The sequence below is a fragment of the Lissotriton helveticus genome, chromosome 7 (assembly GCF_964261635.1).
Source record: "Lissotriton helveticus chromosome 7, aLisHel1.1, whole genome shotgun sequence".
NCBI classification, from domain to species: domain Eukaryota; kingdom Metazoa; phylum Chordata; class Amphibia; order Caudata; family Salamandridae; genus Lissotriton; species Lissotriton helveticus.
The window spans coordinates 1,153,492,225-1,153,512,268 of NC_136068.1; the positions used below are offsets into that span (position 1 = coordinate 1,153,492,225).

The window sequence follows — 20,044 nt, forward strand, 5'->3', positions numbered from 1 at the left end:
GTCTTGCTGCACTTTTATGCACAACTGATGAATGCTTGCTTTTGATTTTTAACACGCACCACTTTTTCTCCTAACAGACAGAAGCTTGAGGACTCCTGAGTCCTAAGAACACGACCAGGATCAAGTTCAAACTAGGTGAGAGTTCGGCTCGACCACAAGAAATGTGTCCAATTAATCGTCAGCACTAACCACTTTTCCGTTTACAGTTAAATAGTTTTATGACAAAGTAGATTTTAATAAATGTGTTTACTTTTAATAAAGCTTTTACACTTAAATAGACTCTGTGGTTTTTGTTCCTCTAGACTAGAGTGGATGAGCTAAAGGTTTTGGAATTTTTGCAAGCATGAGTGCCTCTGACACTTCTTGACTGTGCTGTGACTCCGTACTACTCTCTTGTCCTGCGTACGATAATCTAGAGATCATTGGGGATCTATAATCGGTGACTTCGGGAGCTGAATGACTCTGCCACACTATCTAGTCAGTAAGGAGACAGTGCATAGAGGTATTGCTGAATATAATGGGAGTCCAATGGAATTGCCAAATGTCCAATCTTAGTTAGCTACACAGACAGACTAATAAGAATAGTCTAGTAATACCACAGGGAGTCATATTCGAGGCAGGATAAGAATTTATATCCAGTCTACAAGAAGATCAAAGACGATTTAGAAAAAATCGAATGAGAAACGCTAGGAAAAAATAGGTACTGTTTATTAAAATGTAAACTTACTGGGGCCAGCAAAGGAGCCCTCGCCTGCCCGATCCTGGCCTGCATCCTCAGCACCCTCCTCCTGTGTCCTCTTGCCCTTGGGGGGAGCTGATGTACAACATGAAAGAAAGAAAAACCAGAAAACATGGATGAGATTTTTCAACCAAATCAAACATTTCAAAAGAACAATAACAACATATTTTGGAAAAATAGCAAATAGATAGACAACTATTCCACGGGATCTATCTCATGTGGTATACTACGTTATTCGTATTGCCTGATTTGCGGAACGTTGACTTAGAAAGTTCCTATGTAACTCAATAAACAGACTACTAAAGAGGTTTGCCTAGGCCTGGCACTGCAGGCAGCAGTGCGCAACACGTGACAGACAAAGTCCATCCTGCTTGCAGATCAGTGAATACTCAAACTATCAATCCACCCGCCACCACAGCCACTATTTCTTCTGATAGCCATGTGACTGTCTAAAGGAAGGACTGGACTTCAGTCTGTTGGGGCTGATTTATAAGTCCCTTGCGGAAGTTGCGGCTGATTTTCCTCCATTGTTGCGTGCCTTTTCTGACGCAGCGGCAGAACAAAAGACTCGCCATGGTGTTGGTGCGGCGTATATATTAAAAAAAAAAACACATATGGGCATATGGGCGATGCATCACGTTGTAAAGCCCTGCGCCATCAGGGGGCGTTCCGGCGCAAGGGAGGGCGTACCTGCGCAGGAACGAATCCTAAAAGTGGCTGAGGGAAATCTACAAGATGTCAATCAGTCACTTTTAGGACAATGATGCATGACTCAAACCCTGCGCGCTTGAAGCCGACGTACGGCTTGATGCAGCATTGGGGAGATAGGGTACCCCAGAGCATTGCTGGAGCTGCGCCATCGTTGGCACGCAACTCCAGCAATGCGCTGCCTTTACGGCACAGATGCGTAAGGCTTCTGTGACGTTTTGGGCCAATGGGTGGTGGTGGCATGGCACACAATTACTGCCGCATCCCTGCTACTTTGCAGGGATGCGCCGGTAATTGAAAATATGACCCTTACTGTCTAGCATTACGCAGTTCTTTTCTTTACAGTACACTCATACATAATTTCTCAGGCCAATGAAATGCTTCTGAACACAACATACAAAACAAAGAAGCATAGTAGCAAGCAAGGCTACTGAGAAGGAGAGCAGTGCACCTGAAATGCATAGAAGATTTTGAAATATAATTTACCTCAATGTAATCGGCAGCATTATTGCTCTTGGTAAAGAACAAAGATTTGCAAATAACAGAGCAGGATAAAACAGAGTAGTAAATGTACTACTACTACTACTCACCAAGCCCGGGGACCTCTACGCCGAGCGCGTCCAGCAAGTCCCGCTCCCGGTCCATGACATCGGTCCAGCGGTGGGTGGCCTGGTTATATGTGCGGCGGACCCCAGAGATCTTGTACATGGCCCGGCACACCTTCTCCCACCGCTTGCGACGCTCCCGGATGCCATAGCCGGTCGCGATCTTGCCGCCTCCCAGGATCGTCTTGGGGAGGCGGCGCTGGACGTGGAAGATCAGTGCCGCCACTTCCTCCGCGCTGAAGATCTCCCTCGGGACCACTTGCTCCCCCCTTAAACGCCCGCACGGGAGCCGGGCACGGGGTGCGGGACCCTTCCCCTTCTCAGGGTGCTTCCCGGCTCCCTTTACCATGGTCTGGGCAGAAATAAACTTAAATGATAAAGAAGAAATAGAATAGTGAAGAAGAAAAGAAAAGAGTTTAAAAAAGTAGTTTAAAAGTAACTAAAAGCTGCAGAAAACACAAAAATATAGAGCTAGAAAAATAGAGGGTTAGATAATAAGTAAAATTAGATCAAAAAAACTTCAAACAAGCAAAGGATGGCAGAGATTGAGAGAGGATAGAGAAAGCATGCCCAGAACCATAGCAATGAATGAGAAACAAGATGGCCGCGCCCGTTCACGACCGCGTGGGTAAGTTCGCGCGAGATTTTCCTTGCGAGTACGCGCGAAATTGTACTAGCGAGCAGCACACTTTGCGAGATTACACATAGCGGGCGGAAACGGAATTACGTCACGCCAACAAGATGGCCGCGCCCGTGTACGACCGATAGGGTAACTTGGCAAACGTATAGCTAGAAGCGCCTCGCGAACACGCGCAAGATCACGCGAACATGCACGTCGCAACAAAAACAATTTTGTATTCGCACGTATTCGCGGCTTCCGAAATCGATCTCGCACGGATTCGCGCCCCAAAAAACGCGCGAAATTGCAGAAAAAACGATTTTAGCTAAACTGAAAGCAATGAGCAGGTGCAAAAGTTCAAACTTAACATTAGTAACATTCAAGGTAGTGCTTCCTGATGGGCCCCTCCAGAGTTTGCAACTATTCTATGACCCTGCTATGACCCAAACAGCAGGCTCATAGAATAGCACCATAAAGGTCCTGTGAAAAAAAAATTTCACTGCAACAAAAAGCAAATTACAGATAAGGAAGGAAGCAGGTGCCAGCCAGACTGGAACTTTCAAAATTACTGACACATTAATGAAACACAAATTAATTGATGGCAGTTGAAGAAGGGCAGGTGTGCTTGCTTTTTTCAACCACCATAATCTACAGTGATAAATAAACCTAATAGGTGCCAGTGAGGATGTACTAGAGGGTGGCATGGGTGTCCCAGAGGGTGGCAGTGGTGAAACAGAGGGTGCTGTGAACCTGTGATGATAAACCAGACGTAGAAACAACATAGTCGCGGCCGTTGCAAGCCGAAAAGTAAGTTCGCAATTGCGAACTTGTCCCAAAATCGGCGCGAACACGCGCCAACACAAAAAACGGAAAAATCCGCAAATCCGCTAGAGTTCGCGGATCTTCGCGGATTGCGAATCCGTAAATACGCAAGTTCGCGGATTGCCAATCCGCAAAATCCGCCCATGCTTAGTTATCAATACTTATACAAAATACATTTTACAATGTAATTTTTTTTATCCTTTGCAGACTGATAAATCCATTCATGACTAAGACAACCTTTCATAATATAGGAATAGAAAGTCTTGCTCAGTGCAGAGGAAAAAATAAACTTAGGGGCACATTACGCTCGCGGACGGACTTGCGTCCGTCCACGAGCCATGAGTAGGAGGGAACGTCCGCATGTGCTGAGGCGTTCCCTCCTGTGCAATTAGGATGTAACCGCCACCCTGGCGGTCACATCCTCTATTTTTAACATTGCGGCGGGTGCGGCTTCAAGCTGCACCCGCCGCAATGTTAAAAACGCATGCATTGCATTTACATGCACAAAGCGGCAGGCACCGCGCGGTGCCTGCCGCTTTCTGCATGTAAATGCAGGGGGGTACCATAGGTACCCCCCATGTGCACCCCCCACCTCCCCTTCACCCAGGCGGCCCGCAACGGGCCCCTGAAGTGAATGTCCGTATGCTTTTCCATGGCGGAAAAGCCGCTGCGGAAAAGCATGTGATTCCCTCCATCCTAATATGACTGGCGGTGTCTGATAGACACCACCAGCCATGTTAGTGCTCCGACCGCGGCGGAAAAGCTGCGGACGGAATTAAAGACCCACCAGCCATCCTAATTTGGCGGTGGGTCTTTGGAGGCTCCGCAGCGATTTTCCCGCATCCTCCGGGCCGGCGGTGCCTTCCGCCGGCCCGGAGGATGCAGGAAAACCGCGATCATAATCGGCCCCTAAGTCTGGTAATATGGTACTAGGGCCTTGATTTATTAAGTCTTTGCGTCACCCTTGCATCATGCAAGGGGACTAAGGGCAATGCAAAGACTTATTTTACAAAGCCTTACAAGGCCTGATCTGCGTGGCCTTGCATGACTTTGTAAAAAAAATTAACTCAACACAGCATATTGTGCTGACATGCATCACATTTCTAAGTGGTAGGCATTCCATGGGTGGAGTCTTGGCATTCCCTTGCATCCATCTATGGATATCACGCCATTCCATGTGAGGTTTGTAAATCTGCAATTGCGTGAAATTGGTATTGCTACCACTGAAAGGCATAACAAGAAGAACATTTTTTTTTCTCCTTGTTATTTCCGCTTTCTGTGCATTATGCATTCTGTATCACACATAGAAAGAGGAAAATGCCTCTTTGGATTGCTTTTGTTCAGGAAGGAGGTCAGCCTCAAGAGTGCCTGCACAGGGAGAGAGCACCATATCTTAGTAGATATGGCACATTCAGCTCTCCTCCATTCATGAAACGCAGTGTAGCATCTTGCCGTTCTGCACTGTGTTGCATAGATACTTAATAAATCTGCCCCTAGGTTTCCAGGTGGGCAATAAATGGACAGTGACATAAGATATATGCACTGTCTTGGTGGTGAAACTCTAGCATCTCCTGCCTCATTTAAGCCTGTCCACCATAAGTAAAGTTATTGCACTGGAGCAAATGCTGTTGTTTGATTGTATTGGAGGGGCTTACCTATTTAGGGATCAGTCACGATAAATTATTAAATGTCACTTACGCTTACGGAGAAAACATTTTGCTTAAAAAGTATAGCTGGTGCCTATATTTGGGAAGGATGTGTTGTTGCATATGTATTTTTTGCTTTAAGTATGTAGCAGTAACAGTTTCATCAGAAAATTAATGCAAAGGGATAATTACGGTCCATTGCATGATAGGCAGGTTTTATCGTTCACGTAAACTACACATTAGCCGTAGTGAAAAGATTTCTGCATTACTAAATGGGTTTAGAAATGGATTAAAATTCGCAATTTGGAACAGGCATGTTACAGGTGTCCCTTCCATATTATAACATATACCCACATGTATAAATCATTTGTTACACAATTCTGGTTGCCTTACTTTAAAAAGTTACCATCTCCCAGGTCAAAGTGCTAACTGATTACCAAACGCAAATTGATCCTCTTTGAGCTCCTTCCCCTTTGGAAATCAAGGTGGCAGCTTCAGGGGGAGTAGACAGCGGTCCTGTTCTCACTGAAGGTTTTAAAAATGTCTAAACTTTTTCTTTAAAAGCATACCAGTTTCAATTAACAACTTACCTGGGGGAAGGACATTCCTTTTCCATTTCATATCAAATATTTTTGAGCAATGGCCATTGTCGTAGGAAGCAATCTCATTTGGATAGAATGGTTGAATGCCATTTCTAATCAAATGACAAAGTTAAAATGGCAGTGGAAAGTGGATTGTATAAGTGGGAAGGATGGGTGCAAATGAAGAGGTAGAATGGTGGGAAATAATCGGAAAAAGATTTGAGTGTTGTCTGAATGAGGATGAGGAATGAGGATGATAGGACAAACCAAAAGAACAGATGCCACAAAGCAGGTAGTATTAAAACAATGGGCCTACAACTGTTCTTTGGGGGACACTAACTAAAAGAAAGCCGGTTGGTTATTGTCGCTAATAGTAATGGTGATGGAAAATTATGATGCAAAATCATTGGCTGACCATGAGAATTGAGTGATAAATGTGTGTCATGGGGAAATTAATTTGTTGACAACATGTGGATGGGACCAAAGAGAGATGATGTGGTTTTGAAAGTAGGGGGATTTAGCATTAACCTAAGCCTATGACAAGTCTTCAAACGACATTTTCATGATCAACAAAATTGTTCAGACTTCTGATCATGCTGTTTCCAAACAGGCATTGCCATCTTAGTTTTCAATAAGAAAAATTTGAGTTTTATGGTTAAGGATTAGCAGGTGATAATATGCACATGTACAGTGTGTATTAAAACATGTTGTAGGATTCTGTTGATTTGATCCAAAGATATGATGTACTTGAAGGAGTGTAATCATTTGGTTCAGCTAAGCAAGGAAGGAAATCTGAGGAATAATTCTATTTGAGATCATGTTGGAGGATGATGGAGAATGCTGCAGCAACAGTGACCTCAGTTTGCATTATGGAATGATGAGATAAGGAGCAATCAATGACAGATGTCAGACATTTAGGGCTCATTTACGAGTCTGGTTGTTCGAGGACCGTCTGACTGGCAGAGGCGAAGTGGTGGCAGTCCAACCACTGCCGTACAGGCCTTCGGTGGTCGAACCGCCATTTCACAGCTGCAGCTGTCAGGGATCCACCATTTCCTGCCGGTCTCATGGTGGTCTGAGGGCTTCAATATGCTTGGTGGTGTCCTGAGGCACTGCCACGCATATTATGGCTTTCCTCACCTCCAGTGCTGTCATGGAGGTTCTTCCTCCATGAAAAGGCTGTTGGTGAGGAAAGAAAGGGGGCCCTAAAGTACCTCCTCTTGCTCCAGGGCACAGGGGTGCTTGCAGGGGGACACATGCTGTGCCCCCTGTATTTCTGCACCCCCAGTTCCTGCGCAGGAAGAAATGCATTTCATGGTGTATTTCTTCCTGTGCAGGAACATGCATTGGCAGTCCCGTGGTAGTGCTGTTTCAGGCTCACAATGAGCCTTTCAAATAGCACTGCCACTGAACAACCATACTGCCTGCCAGACTACAAAAAACTTGTAATCTGGCAGCCAGGCAGCGGCAAGTCTTGGTGGTGCGGGGAGCAGCATTGGCACACCACCCACCCTCACACCAACAAAGCTCATTTTTAGCCCCAAAGTGTGTTAGAAATTAGTACGAGTATCAACATTTGTCCTTGATTTTTTTGTTAGTGTGCAAAGTATGTTGCTTAGTAAATGATGAATAATATTCGCTTTGAAGGTATAAATACTGATGTGAATTGGAATTTAAAGGAGGAAAAAGGGTAGTTGCTAGGGATGGGGGTGATTGATTGTTGAATAGAATGCAGACTCTTGACGAACAATGCAGCAGTAAATCAAGATATGACAGATAGGGACTAGTAATTTTAGGAAGTGTAAGATTTAAAAGAAGAATGGATATGTTTGATATCATCATCATCATGTTTGATTGTGGTGTAATTTTTACAGTGATTATTTAGTTGACTGCTATTGATTATGCAATGACTCGCAAAACATGTCAGATTACAGAAGGGCAGGCAGCCTTACAAACACACAGGCAAGGTATCACAAGATTTAGGGTCTGATTTAGGCAAATGGAGTATGTGCCCGTGCCAATGCAGAGTACTTGACAAGGGTACTCTCCACACCAAATTTAGAGATGTTTGCGGATCCAGTGGACATCTCTTGCAATTCCAGGAACTGCTGTCACGATGGTTCCTGTAAATGCATTGAAAGTGTAACGGAAGGCTCAGTCAATATGATGGACCCATATGTCAAACTTTTCTTTGTTATTTTTTTTATTTCCAAAAACGCTTGTTTTTTAAAATAGAAACGTTTTTGAAAAAGCAATGACCTCCCAATTGCCATGGGAGCATGAGCGGGCCATGATAAACAGTGAAATCTTGCCATTTGTTCACCCACTTTGAACTGGACGGGAAGATAAATGTTAAAACCTCTGACGGGCCGTACTCTGTCAGGCTGTCGGATGTGTATGGTTATGGTAGAGATGTAGTAGTCTCTGCTGCTGGCATACTGAAGGTCTCCCAACTGTAAATAAGATGGGTGGACCTTCAGTTTGGTGCCTTTGCAATGTAGTACCCTTACTGGCAAACACTAAATAAAGCCCTTAGATTTGACAGATTTAAATTACTAGCTAGTTGTAAAATATTTTACTTGAAATCAGACAGAGGCTTTGTCTAATAGTTTAGACAGTTTCAGTTGATTTGACCTTACTATTGCCATTTATCCTAACTAGGCAGAGTTAAAAGAAAGAATATCTGTCAGACTAATATGCACTTACTTTGAGATAAGAGTAAGCAAACCATGTCTACCTGCAATGTAAGTTACTTTCTATATAGCATGAAACCATTGAAGCCATTTTTACATTGCAGAAAGCAAGCGATGAAGCAGTCTTAGGATGCTTATTTTCGGTCCAGGGAAGTCCTGGCTTGACAGTTCGGGCTGGACTGTTCCCATGAGGAACAGGGTCAAGCCTGATTTGCATATGGCTGGGTCTGAACTGGGGTGGTGAAGTGAGCTAAAGAATGATGATGGATTCAACCCAGATCTGTGACTGGGGGTGAGTGTCTGAAATGTTTCAGCGCTCGTCCATCATCTCCTTGTGTTTGTAGTCTATTATATATATACATAATTTATGTAGTTAAATGTTAACAGTGACATCAAATTGATTTCTTCTAAGGAAAAATGTCTACTATGTGGTGTCTTCTTTAAGGCATCTCACTTTCTAGCAGTATGTGTTTTTCCTTTTAGTTGCTACTTTTGGGGTCATAATATTTTGACAAACTAAGCATTTATGCACTTTCGCCAAGGCCTGTTACGGATCATACTGGACTTTTGGGGGCTATACTAGAAGCTATTTTTAGAGTCTGGTTTTATTTAAAGAAACTGTGGTGTATATGGTCTATGGAATGAATGACTGTAGATCGTTTAGTTTTGAGAGACCAAATAATTGGTTTATGGTTGTCTTTGTTTTGACGCATTTAAATACAGTTAGGCCATAGTAATGTCCAATACACGGAACGACTGCTTGGCTTGGAGTGATAACAACACTTCAGCTGATATAGAAGGAGCATTCTCCAGTGAAATTACATGTTGCTCATCTGAAGTATATTACTACCACAGTCCATCTGCATGTATGTAAGGTTCAAGTTAAAGCTGACATAAAGATTTGCTTTGCGAAGTACCTTTGTGGTCCCTTTGAATGCTCCTGGTTGTCAGTTATAATATGTTGGTACTGAGCAGGCAGGCATGTGAAATAATTTGCTAATGAGCTGTAGAGAAGGATTTTACTTTTTTAGGTAATGAAAACGTGTCTTTTTGAGAAACTCTTAATCGTAAACTCTTGTATTCCACAGGAGTGCATGGGCATATCCATTCAAAAGGGTTTGATCTATGTCATTCTCCACAGTCTTCTGTATTTGGCACATGACATTAAAAATCTGGTAACAGATAAGATTCAGTGATTGGTGGTCAGTTCTGAGGTCATTGATGTGAGGGTGATTCATTGTGGTATGAATGTGAAGTTACGCACTTCATAGCGTTTCTGTGTTAACGTAAATTTTTCTGACATTCCTAGATGTGCTTCTGCTTCTTGCTGATTTCCCTGCTGAGGAAGCCCAAACTGACGAGCATTGTTGGGTTCCTGCTCACTCTCACCTTCGGATGCCTAAGTCTAATTCTTCTGATCGATGAGCTTCCATCACCTGTGATGTGGATTCTGAATATCTTCCTCAGTCCCTTTAGCTTTTCCACTGGTCTGTCCCAGGTAACAGCCAACTCACTGCAGTTCTCAACCAGTTTTTATTGTTTCTTTGAAATGGAAACCTTCTATTCTTCAACACTATCGTTCATATATTCACATGCTTGCATTATTCCCTATCAGGATGGCAATCCCTGGTATATTTAAATAGCAGTAAACTGTGTTAAAATGGACATAGACCTGAACAACATTTGTTTAGTAACACATCTACCTCATTTGGAGCAACCTAAATGTCAGACAATAAACAGAAGCACTAGTTCTCCTAATCCCTCTAGAGGTCACCTTGCTCAGATTTCTTGCGCATGTCCTCTGCGAGGGAGTCCCTAGGCAAAAATATACTGAAACCTTTAAGTGAACTTAAGTGTTACTTTCCTGGTCTACGTTGGGACGGGGATAGCTTTATCTTCAGCTTTAACAGTACTGTGAGTTGTTTTTAGGAAAACTTCTTTTTTTCTGGGCCAGGAAGACCCTTTGCCTTCAAACTTTCACCACCTGTCAGCATTGTTGACAGGGAGAGGAAATCTGTCTTCAAACCCTGTTCATCTTGTTGGCAGAAGAAGATTTAAACTGATGATCCTCAGTATATTTATTGTCTTTATACTGATCGTTCGTTTTCACTTTGTGATATTTGTAAAACATTTTACTACTAGAATTCTAAAGGTGAACAAGAGGAGACTTGCACTATATATACTGGATAAAAGGAATGCCCCTCTTTCCAAAGGAGGAGACGCCTCGTCAGGAGAAGATTCCATGGAAAATATTGTACCAAGCACTCCAATGAAGATAGCACAGAAAAGGAGACTTGTAAAGTTTCTTTCAGCTTTCAGCTACCTCCCCACAAACTAAGCTTAGAGAAGTAAATACTCTAGAAAAGAAGATTCTGTCTGAGTAAAACGCTGCTCAAAAAATGTCAATCAAATAATGACCAACAATCCACAAGAAGGAAGAAATCCCCATAAAACACTCAATCGACAATGACCACAAAGAAAGACCCAGCCAACGCAGAGACAGGTAACAGCAGCGTCATGCATGGCTTTGTGATATTTTGAAAACATTTTACTACTAAGATTCTAAAGGTGAACAAGAGGAGGCTTGCACTATATGTACAGGATAAAAGGAATGCCCCTCTTTCCAAAGGAGGAGACGCCACGTCAGGAGAAGATTCCATGGATAATATTGCCCATATTGATCAGCAAACTCCAAAAGCTCACTTCTGTCTCACTCCTTCAGGGACTTTCTAATCAAGATTGGACATTTTCAAAAAATCTTGTTTTTTTAATGTACCAAGCACTCCAATGAAGGTAGCACAGAAAAGGAGACTTGTAAAGTTTCTTTCAGCTTTCAGCCACGTCCCCACAATCTAAGCCTAGAGAAGTAAATACTCTAGAAAAGAAGATTCTGTCTGGGTAAAACGCTACTCAAGAAATGGCAATCAAATAATGACCAACCATCCACAAGAAGGAAGAATTCCTCATAAAACAGTCAATCAACAATGACCACAAAGAAAGACCCAGCCAACGCAGAGACAGGTAACAGCAGCGTCATGCATGGCTCCCCTCCTGCTGTTGTCAATACTGGTGGTTTTGATGGCGAAACCTTCAACGACGAGTCCGTCGACAATGCTGGCGACAACAGCACCATCGACCACAGCACCATCGACCACAGCACCATCGACCACAACACCATCAGCATCAGTAACCCTATCGATAATGATACCCATCATGTTAACACCAGAAACGACAGCACAGTCAGCGACAATATTTGAGGGGCATGTCTTTTCAGCATTATGGTAGGCACCTTTCTGCCTTCCCAAATTCTGGAGTCAGAACAGAATAAGGTTGCAAGTGATCTTGAATCACAAACCACACACAGTCCAATACAATTGGATGTAAGCTACTTTGCAGATAGCTTTTGAGGATGAAATGAACGAGGAGGAGCCTTACCATGATTATGAATACCTTTTTTGTTTATTTTACAACACATAATGGACAGTTTCCAATGTTAACTACCACAGCAACCTAGGGGTCAGCCTCCTCAACCTGTGATACCTGTTGTACTCCCAACTGGTCTACCTTCCAACTCACTACCTACGCCAACACCCAGGGGAGACAAATGCAATAACAACAATTGATGCACGGAATGTTGCACAATTGCAAAACATTCACCCCCAGTCACAGATCTGGGTTTAATCCATCGCTATTTTGCTCACCAAGCCACCCCAGTTCAGACATGGCCATATGCAAATCAGTATTGACCCTGTGCCTCATGGGAACAGTCCAGACCGAACTGCCAAGCCAGTGACATCTCCAAAACCAATCTATAAACCTCTTCTCCCACCAACTCCTGAAGACATGAAGGATGGAGAGGAAATAGTGAAATCTATATATTGTGATGTAGTCGAAGAGGAAAGGAATTCCCAGAAGAAGATTACAAAGAATTCAATGAAGGAGATGACTTCATCATTTCGAAAAATATAATAACATGCCTAACCCACAGGATGATATATCTCATATTTATTTATTAAGGGAAAGGTCTGGCAAGAAAATCAACCTGCATATGATGTCAGTGGAATAGCAATGTTTCCTTTATGTTTTTTAGGAACAGCTACAAAAGTCTATATAAACCAATCAAATCTTGGAATTTGTTTGGTCTGAAGGACTAAAGCTAATGCAGACACCTGCAACTCTTCCAGCGGTCATAGCATGCCAAGAATAGAAGTACAAATCCCTTGATTCAGCCCCAGCCTGTCTGACATGTCATCCCAAGCCAGACTCTGTAATAACTTTGGCTTCTCAGAGTAGATCGAAAAACCCTATTTCCCCCATCCTTTGGCCCTCCTGACAGGGATAGAAGGCGTATAGACAATCTGGACCGAAACATTAGTTTAATGGCAGCAATTATTATTAAGGCAGCCAACATTCTGGCTATTTTATGCATTTAGGTTTGTCAGATGTGATATTACATGGCACCCTAACTTGATCTCATCCAAGAAGATAACAATTAGTTTGCTAAAGTTTCCTCAAGAGTGAGAAAATATTTCAGCAACCATTATTGATGCAGCAATGGATTGATCAAATGCAGGCATTCACCAGCTTGCAGGATGAGCTGTGTTGAGAAGACAAGGCTGATTAAGATCCACAGCCTTCCATCTTGAAGTTCAGTCAAATATCCTGGAAATGCCCTCTCCTTATTTGGAAAGCAAGTGGATGAGGTCCTCCAAGGTCTTAAAATAGATACAAATACAGCAAAGACAGTAGGTCTTTTACAGTACCATATCTCTGGTTTGTCCACTCTTTGTGGCTCAAGCAGACTATGTTACTCTTAGAGACAATTGGCTAATGACAAGGGTATGTCCTCCAATCACAATCGGAGGCAAGAGCTGCAATGGGTAATTCTTCATCCACTACTCCAGTGGGCAAGAGAAAAAAACTAAGATCCCAGAGAAATCAGGAACTTTCCTCCACATTGTTTTTAATAAGAAAGAAGATGGGACAGTGGAGACCAATCCTGGACCTTAAAGAGTTGAACAAGTACCTGAAGAAACAAACCTTTTTTTATAGTCGCACATCAGGAGGTCCTTGTAATGATTCAGGAAGGCGATTATCTGCCATTCGTAGATCTACAGGATGTATGCTTCCATATACCAAACCACCAGAAGCACAGACATATCTCAGCTTAATGATAACAAGACAATGTTATCAATTCAAGGCACTCGCTTTTGGACTCAAATTAGCGCTTTGGATTTTCACCAAGTGCCTTTCACTAGTCTCAGCTTTTCTCAGGTGCCAAGGTCACCAAGTGTACCCGTATTTGGACACCTGCTTCATTAATTCAACGTCAAAGGAAGAAGTAAGGGATTCGGTGACCGCCAGCATCATTCTATTCCCAAGCTTGGGCCTCACACTAAACAAAAAAAATATCAACTGTAGTTGGGTGGGTGTTAGGATTAAATCTGGATTTCGGTTTAAAATCGCTACAACTTCTCCTGTAAGTCTCCATGTCCAGGATATTTAAGAGTTCCTTCTCAGAGACCCAATCCCTATTGCCTAGTTCGAATTCCCTTAGGGAAGCCAATTCCACATATGTCCAATGGATAGGAGATTAGAGGGCGTGTCAGTTTGGGTAGGGTTATACTCCACCATAGTGTTCTCTCGCACCCCCTGGACCCATTCAAAGTATGGGTTTTATGGAGTTTGAGTTTCCTAGCAAATAGAAACATGTCTATGTGGGTGCATGAGTAGTCAAGATGATTTGTAGGACAGAAAGAGAGACCTAATTCCAGCAGTGATTGTTCCTCAGGAGTAAGAGTATGATATATCTAAAAAGGGAGAAATAGTTGTATCTCCAAACCCCAGATGACAAAACAGATAGGGGGAATAGTAAAAGATAACTAGGGGAGGAGAAATAGAGCAGCAAAAGGAAGGCATCATTATCTTCTGAGGTACTCTCCCTATTCCCCAGCCCTTCCCCCTAGGCTGATAATTAGTGGTAGAGTCTTCTTGTGATTCTGATGCACGTAACAGAAGAGGGGTATTGGAAGAAGTTCATCTGCTCCTGTTGGAGCCTTGGCACCAAGTTAGTTCAAGACAAATTGAAACACCTGACTAATTATTCCACATGAGCAGAATCTCTGAAGGGTTTGGCATTGAGAAGCTAGCAACAATCCTAGAAAACATGCAAAAGCTATAGAGGAGAATAAAACCCTGAGAGAGGAAATTCAAAGAACCCATCAAAAACTCATCTCCATCTGCCACAAATTGAAGACTTGGTAGCAGGAAATGTTCCCTTACCCAGGGTAACTGATGGACCCTCCACTTCTCAAGCATCAGAAGCATCCAACGGGTTCATCCATGCAATATCTCCTATTATCCCTCTTACACCTCCTTAGTGATCTAGTGAGGATCCTCACAAAAGGCACATTTTTCTGACCCACTGCTCATAACACTTCCTTTGCAGATCCATATTATTTTCTGAAAGTCTATCAAAGGTGGCATTCGTATTGTCTTATCTGAGTAGGGATACTGCAGCCTGGTCCATGCCCTTGGTCTCTTGAAATTACCCACTTTTGCATGATTTTGAAAATGTTAAAAGGGAAAATCTAGAGACATGGAAGCAAATAAAACCTCAGAACCTACTCAAGTACAAAAACCAATGGAAATAGGATCCAATCAGGGTCCTTAGTCTAAGGAAGAAAATGAAAAATAATAATTAGGAAACTTGTGCATGCATTGTGGGCAGTCTGGACATTTAGTGAAGTACTGTTCTAAGAAATCAAAATCTAGTCCGACGGTAAAAGGAAGAGCCCAACAATAAGCGGGTGTTGCTTTGATTGGACTAACAAAAAAGACAACTACATAAGCTAAACAGGTGGTAAATACTCTACACTCTATAGCACTTCATATTATATCAGTGACTACAAGATTTAGAAACACTGAGATCCATGAGGCATTTGTCATTATCGACTCAAGGGCCACAGGAAATTTCTGCGATGTCAATTATGCAAACAACAGGGGAATACATTTCATCAAGAAGAAAAGGGAAGAAATTGTTTGAGCAGTAGAAGGTACAAATCTGTCTTTAGGACTGATCACTGAAGAAACTTAACTTATTTACCTAATTGGATTTATTGGGCACAGGAAGAAAAATATTTAATTTGATTAATGCACCTCAACTTCAATGAATTTTAGGATTGCCATGGCTATGGAACATAATCCAACAATAGATTGGGAAAGAAGAACAGTAACCATGAATTAAAAGTACTGTCTAATGATTTGTTTTTAGTACAAAGAATAAATATCAGAGCCCTCTCCGGCAGCAATCTTAGTCACACATTCAAGAATGATTTGCTCTCTAGAGTCCAAAGACATTCTCACTCAGTACAAGCATTTAGCAGCAGTATTTGATGAAAGGGATGCAGAGAAATTACCCCCACATAGATACCAAGATTATAAGATAGAACTAGAACCAGGTGAACATTTACACTGTAGTCTTATTTATGCACTAACTGAAGCAGAAAACCAATACTTTAAAGAATACTTGGATAAGCATTTAGCTAACAGACTAACAGCCCATCTCAATCTCCAGCCTCATCACCCTTATTATTGTGCCAGGGAAAAATTGGAAAACTCAGAATGTGCATAGATTATAGTGCCCTACATCAAGTAACCACTAAGAACAAGTGCTGACTACCAATAATTTCAGTACTACTGGACCAAGTGAAAAGAGCCAAGTTGTAAACAAAATTAGACCTGGGAGGGGTTTAGCACCTTTTGCCCTGATGTATATTATATGTGCCCACATTTTCAATGTATTCATTATATTCACCATTCTCTCATTAGCGTATGCACCCCCATTAAATGGCAATTTCATTTCAGCAATTAAATTGTCACAGTATGACAATTAGTGAAAAGATAATTGAGTCTAAAGCTTTCTCCATAAATAATTGTGCATACATCTAAAAAAATATATAAATGAGAATTTTATCCATCAACATGTAGGCATGATGCTATTATGGGTGAGATCATTACGTCGGTTTTGGATTAGGGATGGATGAAGTCTTGTATGGCAATAATATATAGTTATGCGTTTTTTGTCATAATCATGTAAGCACACGTGTTTATGTAGAAAGTAGTACACTGAGTTATGTAATATTTATATTATTATGTTAACATATATTAATTTATTTAGTATATAAATACAATTTACAATAAATACCATAATAAGGATTAGGTATGAATTAGTTAATAAAATATATAACTTTAAATATAGATATATGGCTTTATTTTTACTTTTTTATATTAAGGTTTAGGTTTTGTAGGTATTAAGAGTATTCAGGGTAGGGTAGTAGGAGGTTTTTAGTTTTGAGGGATGGGTAGTGTTTAGGGTAGTAAGGAGGTTTTGGGATCTGAAATGAAGTAAGTATAAATATGTAATTAAAATAATATACACTTACATTTAAATAACAATGTTTTTTTAAAGATGATAAATAAATCAAAATAAACAAATTGATCAAAGTTTAGAATTAAAATATAAATATATGCACATATAATTTATTTTTAATTTTCATAAATATATATGCTTTTTTTGTAAAAATATATAAATATACATGTATGTGTGAATGCCTATATGTGTGCCTATGTCTATATGATGTTAAAATTAATGCTTTATCACCTTACCTGCAAATCCAAGGCTCTCTCGAAGTAGAAAACCAGAATGTAAAGCACCCCAATGTACTTATGCCAAAGTAATGACTCCTAATGTTAACGTCTTTCAATATAACGCCTGATATTTGTTTGAGGTGTCATCTTCTTCTGAATAAATCAATGATCTTACTCAATCTCATTTGTGTAGGTGGTGTTCTTAGAGAATGCAAAGGAAGGCATCCAGCTTAATAACCTGAGTGAAGGCCCTTATCCCATGGTTGCAGTTTTTTCCACCCTGATGATAAACGCAGTGTTCTACATTCTGATGGCAACATACTTTGATGAGGTCTTGCCAAGTAGGTGTTACATGCTTTTCTTCATTATTCGAGTAAGAGATCATTTTAATGAATACTTGCATTACAGTACAGAATACAGATGAGATGGTGTGGAACTCTAACTCCAGTCCAATAAACATTTCAGATAGTGAATAGATTGATGGCAGGTGTATTTAGTTTTCTAACTCCAGTCAGACAAATATTGGGGAAAGCGCAGACACTGGGGGAACGGTGGGTGGAGAGATTAATTTACCAACCTAACTAGTCTACTAACTAGTCTAATATTATTTTTTTCAGGCATCTCTTTATCAGATCAAAAATGTTATGTGGTTACAGACAATGATGGATTATGTTAATAACATATTTCTTTCCAGTGATGTAGAATTTTATAACTAGTACAAATAAAGTGTCAGATTCCAGCTAACTTGGGATCTTCCAGCCACAGGTCCCAAAACACTAGTCCGCTATAATTGTCCATTCAAACTTAGTTCAGAAATGAAAAAAACATTTCAAAACATTTAAAAATCTAGCTTTCACTTGAATAATCTATAATATGAAGAAAAAATATATTACAGTAAATATTTCAGAATGGTAAAAGCTCTATTCAAACTATTAAATAAATCATTTGTAAATACACAGTAATTTTACCCACCTATAAAACACAAAACTAAAAGGAACATAACAAAATCATATATGATAATTACAGTAATTCCCACCCAAAAAAATCATTTACAATTTTGAAATTTGACTTTAACTTTTTAATAATTATAATTTAACAACATGCCATGATAAAAATATACTGATTTTATAATATATTGCAATATTTACAGTCACAATACAATAATTGTAAACAAATGTGACTAATTAAATAAATAGTTTTCCATTAAATTTAATTTAGTTAATAGATTAAATAGGTAATATAATTTGATAGATGGTAACTAAGGGGCTGCTTATGCTCGTCGATCAGACCACTGACCGCTGTTGTGGTGGCCCGGAGACCACCTGACAAGCAGTTGGCGGGTCCGACGGCCGAATCATGATGCTACTGCCTTACTGGTGGTCAGAAAAGTGCTCTTTTACATTGAGGCTTTTGCTGCGGCCCAACACAAGCTGCAGTGTAACAGGGCACTTTGTGCCTATACATGCACTGTGTGCCAGGCACCCATTGCTGCCTGGCACTCGGAGCATGGATGTGTGAGATGGCACTACATGTGCCCCTGGGTCTCTTATCAGTGGTATTCACAATTAGAGGGACAAAGGGCTTTTACACATAAGGTCCAGCACAGATGCCCAAATGCAATATGAAAATAAGAATTGTGCTGAGTGATCTGGAATGTAGCAATAAACAAAAGACAGTAGGCTACTGAGTCGGGCTGCTCCTCGTCTGGTCAGCCCTGCAATGCCTGACTGGGCACTTTGGCGGAGATCTTTTTCCAATTAGCTGTTTGGTGCCGTGGGTGTGAGCGATTTAGTGAGTCTAGATGAATGAGTGGTGTGTTATGTTTATGTGTGTTAAAACAGGGTTGGGAGTACCAGCACACATAATAATAATTGTGGGGTCTTCTACCCTGATAAAAATAAAAAGGAAAGGCACAATGCTAAGTTAATGTCTTAGGGTGTGGCGTTCTTCCGTGTGATGTACAATGCCTGATGTGAGCCCGTCAGTCTTTGCAGCGCCGGCCAGACAAGGAGCTGCCTGATGATGAAGAATGACACCCAACTGGGTGTGTGAGGGCATTATATTCCAAAGAAATGAATTCCCATCTCTTTGACTCAGTAGCCTACTGTCTTTTGTATATTGCTACATTCTAGATCATTCAGGAACAGCACAATTCTTATTTTCATATCACTTAGCAGTGGCCCATGCAGGATGGGGGTCCTACTTGGTGCCCCAAAGTCTGTTTCCGACATCCTTTTCATGGCAGTCGGACAGCCATGAAAAGGCTGTCGGAAAGGGATATCCTAATTCCTACGGTGGTGCCTGTGCAGGGATAGGATTCTCTACCGGATCCACTCCAACTGCTGCGCTCCAACCACCTGCGGGCAGACCAATGGCCTATATGTCGGTGGAACCGCCACTGACAGCCTTTTGTTGGCAGGCCCATCCACATTGTAGTTAGGCCCTAAGTGTCTCTGCAATGAAATCCTCCAATAAACACTGTAAAAGTGAATAAATAATTGTACAATTATAAACATGTAAACTGATAAATAACCTTTTCAGATACTGTACATTTGAAATATAATTGACAACAATTAAATATTCTTTAAAAATAACACTACCCACCCAAACACCAATACACCTTGTTCACTTTGCCACTGGATTCAAGCAAGCCGGGCTGAAGACCGCTGTAATGCCAGAAACCGGTCCTCGGAAGCTTGTTTCCGGTCCAGGGAAGGCATGGCTTGGCAGTTAGGGCTGGACTGTTCCCATGAGGCACAGGGTCAGACTGATTTGCATATAGCCATGTCTGAACTGGGGTGGCAGAGTGGGCTAAAGAACGGTGATGGATTAAACCCAGATCTTTTGACTGGGTGTGAGTGTTTGATTGGTTCAGATGCTCCGTCCATCACCACCCCCTTTTGTACCGCTTTTGACCGCCATAAGTGTGGCAGGGTATCCTCAGACGTGAGTCCCTTGCTCACTTTGCCACTGGATTCAAGC

General features: G+C 41.4%; 1 protein-coding gene across 1 annotated transcript in view; it reads left to right on the forward strand.

Annotated features, from left to right (window-relative positions):
• LOC144770057 (ATP-binding cassette sub-family A member 10-like) overlaps positions 1-20,044 on the forward strand; it is a 1,719,125-nt gene that overhangs the window by 270,116 nt on the left and 1,428,965 nt on the right. Inside the window, exons 8-9 of the mRNA XM_078654288.1 lie at positions 9,723-9,911; positions 17,256-17,403. Coding sequence (XP_078510414.1) covers positions 9,723-9,911; positions 17,256-17,403 — 337 coding nt within the window. The remainder of the gene's footprint in view (positions 1-9,722; positions 9,912-17,255; positions 17,404-20,044) is intronic.